We start from the raw sequence: 11,333 nt of genomic DNA, 5'->3' as shown, positions 1-11,333 counted from the left end.
ACCCTATCCAGTCCCGCACTACAAGCCCCACAATGCACCGCCGTTGTCGCGACTGGTCGCCAGCCAGCGGGTGGCGTGAGTGGGGGTCGCTGGCCAGCGTGTAGGGACCTCCCTCTCGGCCTGCCAGGTGCGGTGAGGCGCGCGAGGCTGTTCCCGGGGAGGGTGGCGCTCGGCGGTATTTGCTACCAACTGTTGCGCACTTGCCGGAAGCCATGTGATTAAATGACCGCTTTCTCAGTTGCCTCTTGCAGTACCTAGCAAAGGGAAATTGAGACCCAGGAGACAAGCAATTTGCCCTAGAGCGCACCGTAGTACATTGGTAGAACTTGCATTCAAACCCAAGCGATCTATTTTCCAGGTGTCCCTCAAGATCCTGGGGAAGAAATTGGAATCAATTCGCAGGTATCACCCGCCTAGGGAGTGGTAGAGACTCAGTGAGAACTTGACACCATGACCCTTAGCGCCTCAGCTTTCCTTTGGCGGCCTCTGAAAGCCTAAGGGTTGCGCCATATTAGTGTCCTGGGCGAATTGATGAAGGAAGCAGGAGTCATAACGTTTAGACCGACCACCTTGTCCTCTCTCACCCCAAGGGATTGTCAAGGCTTCCAGATACAGTGTAAGGACAAGGAACGGGAGAAACATCCGTCCTTTGGCACTTCAGAGAGAGGCTCTGTGGCGGGCTGTGGGGTAACGGATGAAGAGATTCTGAGACCAGTGGGGCCAGTGTCTCACCCCTGATAGTGTCGCAGCTCTTGGCTCTGTATAGTTCCCGGTTTCCCTGTACCCCTGGCTCTGCGTCGCAGCCTCTATTCCTTTTAACTTGCCTCTCCTGTATCTTTGGCTATGTGTGTACTGCTGTCCTTCCATCTGACTTTTTACCTACATGATATTTCTTCCAATATTGATTCTTTTTAAAATTTTTATTTTCACATTAACACTTAGGGGAGAGACAATTTGGAGCTCTTAAACAACACTTCCTCCCCCCAAGATTAGAAGTAATTGAGACGACGCAGGAGATAACCAAATGCAGAGGAAAATATCATCTGCTCAGGCTACACAGCCAGGACCTCCCCAGAGGGAGCATCAGAGTAGCTACGTTGATTATGACATTCATTGTCTCCTAACCTCCTAATCAAATAAAAACTCCTCTGGGGAGGAGTGGGGCTTGGGAGAAACTGTGGCTTAAGAGGATGACTTCAGTGCTGTTTCAAATTGTGGTTCAGGTCCATTCATGAGTTGTGAAAAGATTTAGTAGGTAGCAAATATATATATATTTAATTAGAAAATGAATTAGAATAGAAAATAATGAACATGTTAAGTGTTTTTTTAAACTTTGTGTGTGTGTGTACACCCAGATACCTTGTAAAAAATGTTAAACCAGATGTGATGGCACACGCCTTGTAGTCCCTGCTACTTTGGCCACATGGACCCATCTCAAACATCACAAATGAAATACTTCTTACTGTGGAGTCTAATAGTAGTTTCAGGGTTCCTGTGCTAGTGTAAGTACCTCTGTGAGGAATCTGAAGTAGGTTAAACATGTACCCTTTTCTCCCCACCTACACATACTGGACAGTCCTGCTTGAAACTTGCTTCTACCACCTGTGTACCTGTAGACCACTTTCAAAATCTAGCCAGGGCATTAGCTCAGGCCTTAAAGGACCACTTTATTGGCAAGATGGGAACAAGGCCTCCAAAGAGAGGAAGTTCAGTACAAGTGAGTTTATCCAGAACTTTACACTCAAAAAAGTGTTTCATTTTTTGGGGGGGATATCGGGGATAGAACTCAGATCCTTGTGCTTGCGAGGCAGGCAGCAGAAGCACTGAGCTAAATCCCTGGCCCCTTACACTAAAAAAAGTAAAAAATGGAGACAAATTCACAGGAGTTAATCTTGGCATTTCTGAAAGTTTTAAACCAGTTGTGGTAGTGCATGCCTGTAATCCTAGCACTTGTGAGGCTGAGGCAGGAGTATCACCTTGAGTTTGAGACCAGCCTGGGCTACATTGTGAGTTCAAGGCAAGACACTGGCTCAATAAAAACAACAGAGTTTTATAGCATTTCAAAGAAGAGCGCTTTAATCTCTTAAGAAATGAAGACTCATTGTGCAGGTCAATTTTAAGTGTTGACTTGACTTGGTTAAGGAATGACTAGAAACCCAGAAAAGGATTATTAATCTTTTTTGGGGGTGCATTATTTTGGATGTGTCTGTGAGTGTGAAGGTTAGCATGTACGTCTTTAGGGACCAGGTGGGGAAGACTATCCTCACTGTGGGCAGGTACCATCCAAACTGAGTTTAAAAAGCACATTGGTATCTTGCCCTGATTACTGATACATGTCTTTCCTCTACCTTGGACCCCAGAACTCCAGGCTAGCAGCCTTTGGATTCTAGGAGTTACACAAGCTGCCCTCTCTTGGAGCCCTCAGGCTTTGGCTTGAGACTGAGAGTTGTACCATAGGCTTCCCTGGTTCTGTGGGTGTTGGGCTTGTACTGAGCCATGCTATCAGCATCTTAGGATCTCCAGTTTGCAAGTGAATGTCCTGGTACAGTTAGGGTCACTCCCTTCCCTTCGCTCAACTGTAAATGACACACCACCCTAGGATCATCAAATCAATATACATCCCCAGCCCTACTTTCTATTTTTTGTCTTGAGAGAGGGTCTCACAAGTTGCTAAATTGCCTGGGGTTGGCTTAAATTTATAGTCCTCCTGCCACAGCCTCTACAGTGTGGAGATTAGAGGTGTACTACCATACTAAACTAACTGAGCCATTCAAACATCCCTGATTTAAAAAAAAAGGAGAAAAAAGTCCCACCAATCAATGTATCTATCTGTGGATGCTATTAATTCCTCTTCAGTCATAACCCACCTGGATATTCTACAACTAAAGATGAAATAACAATGATAACTAATGCCAATTTTCCATATCCAGTCATCCAGTCCAAGTTCCACATTGCTGCAGACCAGTCTTCCTGTTTATCTCCTTTCTTTCTTTCTTTCTTTCTTTCTTTCTTTCTTTCTTTCTTTCTTTCTTTCTTTCTTTCTTTCTTTCTTTCTTTCTTTCTTTCTTTCTTTCTTTCTTTCTTTCTTTCTTTCTTTCTGTCTTTCTTTTTCTTTCTTTCCTTCTTTTTTGAGACAGGGTCTCACTATGTAGTTGAGACTGACCTGGAACTCATTATGTAGCCCAGGCTGGTCTCGAACTCACAGCGATCCTCCTGCCTCAGCCTCCTGAGTGCTGGGATTACAGGTGTGTGCCACCACACCCAGCTAAACTCTACTTAACAGCAAGTGTTTTATGACTCCATAATCCAGTCATATGAGATTCTTGTGAGACATCTGGATAAAAACTGTAACACTAACATAATCCTTCCACAATGTGTTTCTTCATCCTACCCTTTCTTTTTCCATCTCCCTGTCCCTTCCTTCCTCCCTTTTTGCTTCCATCCTACTTTCCTTTTTTTTTTCCTTCTGGTACTGAGAGTTGAACCCAGAGCCTTGCACATGATTGGCAAGTGCTCCAACACCGAGTTACATTTACAGCCCTTTTTGGAAATGTTTACTTATTTATTTTTGAGACAGTGTCTCACTATGTAGCTTAGACTAGCACTGCAATTGCTAGCTAGCTCAGGCTGGCCTTAATCTCATTGTCCTCATTTATTTCATTGGAGAATAGCTACAGAGACCAAAATCTGGGTGCTAAGTAGGATCATTGCTACCAAGGACCTCTCTGCAGATCGTGCTGGGAAATGTATGTATTTATACTGGCCCTTGTATGCACACTTGTCTTTATTTTCTCTCTCTGTCTCTCTCTGTCTCTGTCTCTCTCTCTCTCTATATATATATATGTATATATGTATATATAAGCATATACACGCACACACACATATATATATTAAATAAACATGAATTCATATTTATACCTCTGACTCCAACCCAACACCACAGGAGTCATTCTAGCCCTTCTCCTTTAGTTATTTGACACTTTTTTCTCCAACAGCAAAATATCTAGTTTTTGGTATCTATAATATATTTACTTATTTGTTCTATCCTAATAAACATGTAGTTTCACAGGTTTTTTTTTTTGGTACCAGGATTGAACTCAGGACCCTCTGCCTGCCTTCCACTGGGCTAAATCCCCAGCCCCACAATTCTTGATTTTCCCATATTAAAGTATATAGTCAAAACAATGAAAATCCTATTTTCTGTAAAAACAGAATATCGTTTCTTTCTTTCTTTCTTTGTTTTGCATATAGACGTCCATTTTTTCTTCAATAAATTCCCTGTGTAACTTTGTTTTGATTGTTGGAATTTTATGGCAGGTCTTGGGAATGGGTAGTGTGGGTTTATTGACTTCTTTTTCTTCTTTTTTTTTAGCAAAATGTTTACTGGTATATTTTTGTTTGTTTTTGTTTTTTTTTTTTGTTTTTTTGAGACAGGGTCTTACTATGTAGTTGAGACTAACCTGGGACTTACTATGCAGCCCAGGCTGGTCTTGAACTCTTAGTGATCCTCCTGCCTCAGCCTCCCGAGTGCTGGAATTACATGCGTGTGCCACCATGCCTGGCTCTACTGGTAGATTTTTTTAAAGCAAAACATTTCCTGGTACATTTTATATATACATGATAATGACATTCATCATAGGGAATCTGTACTTGATAGATCTTGCTTCTTTTTTCCCATTCCCTCACACTCCTCTTCCCGTTTTATTTACAAATTTTTGTTTCCATTTTTCCTTCTATTCTATTTTCTCTTGTCCCTTCCCCCATCCTCTCTCTATTCCTCTCCCCATTTGAACATTTTCTTATTTCCTAGAATGTATTATAGATTTTAGTCCTTATTTCCACTTTGGATTCCTCATACCAGGGTAACAATGTGGTATGTAAACATGAGTGTCTGATTTATATCAGTTAAGAGTATGGTTTCAAGGGGCATCCTTTAGCTAGAAATGTCCCAAGCTCATCTTTCTTGATGGCAGAGTAGTGCTCCATTATATATAGAAACCACATTTTCTTTATCCATACATCCTTTGATAGCATCTAGCCTGTTTCCAAGATTTAGTTATTATAAATTACAAATGATGTTTTTAACTCTTTTTTTTATTTTTTTTTGTACTGGGGATTGAACTCAGGACCTTGCGCTTACAAGGCAGGCGCTAAATCCCTGGCCCATGTTTTTAACTTTTTCAGGAAGATACCAAGAAGGGGAATAGCTGCGTCAAATGGACTATCTAGTTTTAGTTTCTTTTTTTTTGTAGTTGAGACTGACTATGTAGTTGAGACTGACCTGGAACTCAATATGTAGTCCAGGCTGGTCTCGAACTCACCACAGTGATCCTCCTGCCTCAGCCTCCCAAATGCTGGGATTGCAGGCTTGCCCCACCATGCCTGGCCTAGTTTTAGTTTATTGAGGGAGCTCCATACTGACATTTATATTGGTTGTACCAATTTATACTCCCACCAACAGTGAAAAAGGGTTCCTTTTTCCCCACAGCCTTGTGTCTTCTCATGTTTTTATTTATTGTTTGTTTGTTTGTTTCTCAGATTTTTGGTTCAGTTATAGTGGAAAGACTTTGTTGCTAGCATGGAGATTGCTTTAATGTCTGCTTTCTAGTGAATGTACTCTGGGCCTGGCTAACTATAGGCCTTTACCTCCTTCCCAAGATCTGACCGCCTGTGATAACTTGGAGAGGGAAAAGTACAGCATAATTGGCCAGCCACCCAGTTCTCCAGAAATGAACCACAGTACTATTGATGACACAAAGACAAACCAGACATTGGCATCCAGTAAAAACTAATTCATAGCAACAACTATTTTATCCTGGCTATAGCAACAAAATTAGCACCAATAATGAATCCAAGATAAACTGGATATTGACATACTGTAAGAATCAATAAAAGCTACACCCATAATAATAGAAAAAATATTTATAATTATAATGTAGACAGAAAGACACACCAATATTGACAAATAGTAAATACCTACAACACAACAAATATACCACCACTAAAAACATCCAAAGATTAATAAGTTTAATAATAAGAATAGTAAAGAAGGAGGGTTTGGGGAATAGGAGAAGAAAGAATTAAAATTTGAAAGACAAAGAGAAGATGATGAGATGAAGGAAAGTGAGATAAAAAACTTACTAAGGAATAAAAGCAAATCAACCCAATTAGATAAAAGTAACAGAAAACAAACAAGAAAAAGAAGAAGAAGAAAAAAAACAAATAACAAAATAAGGAAAGAAAAAAGCCACAGTAGTTATGGAGGAGAGTTAGTGAGTCACTACTGAGGTACGTTTTGTTTCTACCCACAGATTTTCATGTGCAAATGCTAAATCCTGCCCCACCTTCCCTGATGGGTGTGGTTGGTCAATGGTGTCTGCCTTAGGGCTATCTGTATTGCATCTGTGCCAAGTTTCTAAATCACTTCCTTTTCTGCCTTGCTCTACTGCCTGTGGATTTTTAAGGTTCCCTCCCTTGATTCTCTAGTCCAAGGTATATCCCTGATTACATTTGCAGGCGGGGAAAGCACAGAGACCACTGAACTCTGTGCTTCATGTAGGTAGTGGGATGGGAGGTTTTTCTTACTTGCAGTCTAACTGATACAACAATTAAGGCAGTAAGTATAAAAGTTTATCCTTGTGTACAATGCGGGCACTTAATCTTTATTTCCCACTTTGACCCCTCATCATAATTAACCTAGTAAACCCAACCTATGGGAATTTAACAAACTTCTGTACCTGCATTGACATCCAGAAGGTTAAACAAGTAGGCAGATTGGCAAAATCTTTAATTCATGGTTTCCAACCTCAACTGGCTTCTCTCTGCTTTCCAGTCACTTCCTCTTCCTATCTGAAATAACAATTTTGGATCATCTTCATGTTCCTCCCTTTTTTTCTTGCTTACAGACAGAAGAGATAACTGTATTTCCTACTTCAAAGATGACCCACCTCCTCTTTCTTTTTTCTTCTTTTTATTGAGTTTATTGGTACAATCTAGGTATACAATACAATTACATTCATCATTGGGATTCTGTACCTTTACATAAAAGGTCTTGATTCTCATTTTTCCCCTTGTCCCTGCCCTCCCTTCACCCCCTCCTCCCCTCCCCATTTACAAACACTTTATTTCCATTTTTTCAGTTTCTCATATTTTGACCCACGTCCTCTTGAAGGCCAGCTTCTCACATGCTGTGGACCTACTCTAGGGTGGTTCTCAGGTAACTGATTTATTTGTGGTGTGTCTTAGTTACTTGTCTTTCTTGCTGAGACAAAATACCTGACACCCAAAGTTAGAGGAAGAAGAAAAGGTTTATTTGACTGACAGTTCTCAGAGATTTCAGTCTGTAATTGGCTGGCTCCAGGGCAGGGTGGATGGCAGAAAGCCCTCTCGGAGGAGAAATGACGTGACATTAACAAGGTAGTAAAAGCAACAAGGGACCTTAACAAGAACTTTCTGCCCCTTTTAGCTTATCTAGACTACCAGGACAAGTGGGGGGCGGTCCCAAACCAATCCCAGCATCACACACTCTAGTTTCAGACACCTCCGAAAAAGAAAGCCCCACCTCATCCACATGAGGCTTTGGGGGACATCTAAACACAAACTACAACATAGTGCTAGGGATTGAACCCAGGGCCTCATGTATGCAAGGAGAGTGCTCTGCCTTGGAGTTATCCTCAGACCCCCAATTTTGCTTTCTAGGTCAAGGAAAATAATTTGGTCTTTCTTCTGAGAGTCATGCTGAGGGAAGGCTCTCCAGAAATGGACACATGGTAGGCAATTCTGCACTTGGTCTTTGGTAAAGGGGAGGAGAGACATAGAAAGCAGTTGGAATGGGCCCTGATGTGAAATAGAGATTTGTAAGACTAGCTTGGGGTTTCTCTAAGAATGGCAGGAATGAGCACATCTAAGTGCATTTGTAAAGAAGCAAGCAGAGGGAACTGAGGAAGGTACAGATGAGTGAAGGGTGAGGTCCCCCGAAGAGCAGGAGGGACACCTGACCCCCTGTGACATAGCACCTGATGTGATCACTGCGCGGTACTTGACTTATTGAAATCATTCACAGTCGTCTTCTGTCTTCTTCTGGAGAGAAGACCCTAGGAGCCCGGAGAAAGGGTATTAGTTTCCTAGGGCTCCCATAACAAATTGTCACAGACTGGAGGCCTTTAAATTTTTGGTGCTAGAAAATAAACCCAGTGCCTTTGGATCATGCTACATCCCTAGCCCTTTTTATATTTTAGTTTGAGATAGAGTCTCACTAAACTCCTCTGATAGGACTTGAACTTGTGATCCTCCTGCCTCAGCCTCCCAGATTACTGGTATTACAGGCTTGTGTCACCATGCCTGGCTTATAGTATAAATTTAATTTTGCAAAATTGTGGAAACTGGAAGTTCAAGATCAAGGTGTTAGCAGGTTTTGTGTCTCCTGACATTTCTCTCTCTGACTTAGAGATAGCTGCCATTTTTGTTATGCTCTTGTGTAACATTTCATCTGTGTATATATTATATTCCTGATGTCTCTTCTTTTTAAAAAATTTTAAATTGATCCCTGATTATACATACTTATGGGGCATAGTATGATATTTCAATACATGTACACATTGTATAATGACCAGATCAGGGTAACTGGCATATCCATCATCTCAAATGTTTATCAGTTTAATATTAGGAATCCCGAGATCCTCTCTGCTAGCTACTTTGAAACATACATTTACTTGCTGCCAACCATAATTACTCTAATGTGTTACAGAACACTAGAGGTTATTCCTCCCACTGAACTGCCCCTCTGTTGTTCCTCTTTTTGTGTGTGGGGGGGGTACTAGGAATCAAACATTGCACTTGTGAGGCAGGTGGTGGCACCATTGAGCTAAATCCCCCGGCCCTGTTCCTTCTTTTGTAAGGACACCAGTCGCATGGGCTACAGTCCAACTCAGTAACCTTATTTAAAGGCCTCTCTTTAAATAACCTCTCCTTAAAGGCCTTATGCATTTAAGTGCTATTACATTCTGACCCACTTGGGGTTGGGACCTCAATGTACGGACTGTGAGAGGATGCAATTTAGCCCGTGATAGTCAGGAACCATGCCTTTCTCCCTCGTGTATCCCAAGCACACCAAGTATAGTGTGGAATAAGCACAAAGTAAGATACAGTACATATTTTCTATCTATTATTATTTTTATTTATTTATTTTTTATTTTTTATTTTTTTGGTTATTTGAGACAGGATCTCACTATGTAGTTGAGACTGACTTAGAACTCACTGTGTAGCCCAGGCTGGTCTCGAACTCACATATTTTCTAAACAACTACCTCCAACTAGCTACATGACATTGGCTGGGATCCTTCTGCTCTTTGCACCATCTGTAGCAGCAGGTTGGAGAAGCTGACAGGTGTTGCTCTATCCCAAGATACTGGTCATTTCTTTTGTGAAATCCTTCTTCATCACTGGAGGGAGACATTACTTCCAGTTACTTCCTTGGGACAGGGCCTTTAATCCTCTTGCCCCAGAGAAGTTAAAGTGGACAAGTTGAGGCCAAGGACAGCCAACTGCTTAGAGTCAGCTCCTTGCTGGTCACATGGCAGTCAAAGTACCAGCTGGGCACTCAGCTCTTGGTTTAAATTTCAACTCTGCCACTTCCTGGCTGACAAACATTAGCCAAGATCCCCTGAAGAGCGTTAGTTTCCTCTGCTGCTGAATAAGGAATGAACATGGACAATTCCTGGACACTCCTTCGTTGAGAATATCATTTATAATGATGCAGGGGGCAGGCCTCCAGACAAAACTCCCACCTTAGAGACTCCAGGAATGCAAATATTCACAACTATCCTAGTGACCAAGTTCCTGTCTGCTAATGGAACTTGAAGAGTGCTGGCACAGTCTGTTGGGGAGTGGACCTTTCTGAAGGCTTGGACTGGCCAGAGATAGCAGATGTCTAGCAGGCGGGCATAAGTCTGTCCCATTCCCTGCCTGTTGCCCTCTTCCGCATGAAGTAGGAATGCAGGGTGGTTTGGGCATCCAGAATGGAAGACTCCTACTTGAGTATGTAAGAGAGAGCTTGAGCAGTTCCAGTTTGGGGGGCTCCAAATTTATGAAAATTTGAAATATCCAAAGAGATGGAAAAAGATGACTCAGAGATGAAAGCACTTAGAAAAGTAGTTTCCCAGTTAAATGTATGTTGTAAAATACACCCAGATTTCCTGGTCAGGCACATGTAAGGACTCCTAAACTGTTGTCTACCACTCGGTAAGAATGATACAGTCAGACCTCAAAGACCACATTGCCAGTGACGCTGCCACACTTCAGGACAGAGAAGTAGTTGTACACAGAATTGGCACGAGGCTTGTCTGAGAACAAAAACCAGATTCAGAGAACAGCACAGAGAAGGAGGTGGGAGTGCAGTCTGTTGCCATAGGATATCTATCCAGGAACCGAGACAGGTGGCCTGACACAAGACAGCTCAGAAGGTGTCCTTCCTGGGCCTCCTGATTCAGTAATGACCAACTGAATCCTTCCTATCTGGGACAGGAAGCTGGTGAAACCAAATAATTTATTAAGGCAGTTTACTTGCAAAGAATGCTTCTAAAGGAGGCTAGGCTTTAGAAGAAATGGTCCTAATCCATCCCCATACTGCAGCCACTTAAAGGGGAAGCCACCACAACCTCTACAAGATTGCCAAGATAAAAAGTTTGCAACTTTCTTTGTGGAAAACAGGAATTTTCTCACATGACTACTGTCAAAGGGCAGAAGTACACCTATAAAGATCTTAACTGGCTTTCTCTCTTTCTTTTGCAACAGAAATTAGTGAAACAGAAGTTAGGATTCTATGAGGCGGAAGAACAGTAGCCCCCAAATAGTCAGGAAACCCAAAAAAGGAGTCTGCTGAGTCTCCACCCTCGGTCACCAGGTTGGGTCTTTGTCCAAGTTTAACCTGCAAGGCTGAAGCAGGCTCACTGACTCATTGCAGAAAGAGACACAAGTGAGTAGAATTTATCAGGCAAAGACAGAATGTAAGTATTTATTATAGAGTGAAAGCAGAGAAGCTGCCTTTACTGTAAAGCTCATAGCCCTCAGGCAAATGAACCTGGGAGAGGGTCCAAAAGGGACTCTCAGCTTAGTGCTTTTGGACTCAAAAATTGACTATATTGCTAAAATTATCTGTACAAATACCAAAGATATTCTTTAGAAGGGTATGAATATGTTGTTCCTGGGCAAGACGGTTCTCCCAATCTAATGAGGCCTTTGTTGAGCTCCCACATACCTGGCCTTGGCCATAGATGTGCCCCTCACTGAATCTTTCTGACTCCCTCCTTTGCTTGGCCTTCTCATGGCTGCCCGTAA

At 42.1% G+C, this 11,333-nt stretch overlaps 1 protein-coding gene and 1 long non-coding RNA gene across 2 annotated transcripts in view; one reads left to right on the top strand and one right to left on the bottom strand.

The window, feature by feature from the left end:
• Arl10 (ADP ribosylation factor like GTPase 10) overlaps positions 1-2,952 on the bottom strand; it is a 14,269-nt gene extending 11,317 nt beyond the window's left edge. The window contains exon 1 of the mRNA XM_010622305.1: positions 2,868-2,952. Coding sequence (XP_010620607.1) covers positions 2,868-2,952 — 85 coding nt within the window. The remainder of the gene's footprint in view (positions 1-2,867) is intronic.
• Positions 2,953-7,142: 4,190 nt separating this feature from the next.
• On the top strand, positions 7,143-10,989 carry LOC104860834. The gene is made up of 3 exons (XR_779802.2): positions 7,143-7,216; positions 7,699-7,769; positions 10,791-10,989. It is a non-coding gene; the product is annotated as an uncharacterized LOC104860834 (long non-coding RNA).
• The last annotated feature ends 344 nt before the right edge of the window (positions 10,990-11,333 follow it).

Source organism: Fukomys damarensis, unplaced genomic scaffold, assembly GCF_012274545.1.
Source record: "Fukomys damarensis isolate Sample0158 unplaced genomic scaffold, DMR_v1.0_HiC HiC_scaffold_9, whole genome shotgun sequence".
Classification (NCBI taxonomy): Eukaryota; Metazoa; Chordata; class Mammalia; order Rodentia; family Bathyergidae; genus Fukomys; species Fukomys damarensis.
The sequence above is the reverse complement of the archived record's forward strand: the minus strand, read 5'-3'. Positions and strand labels throughout refer to the sequence as shown.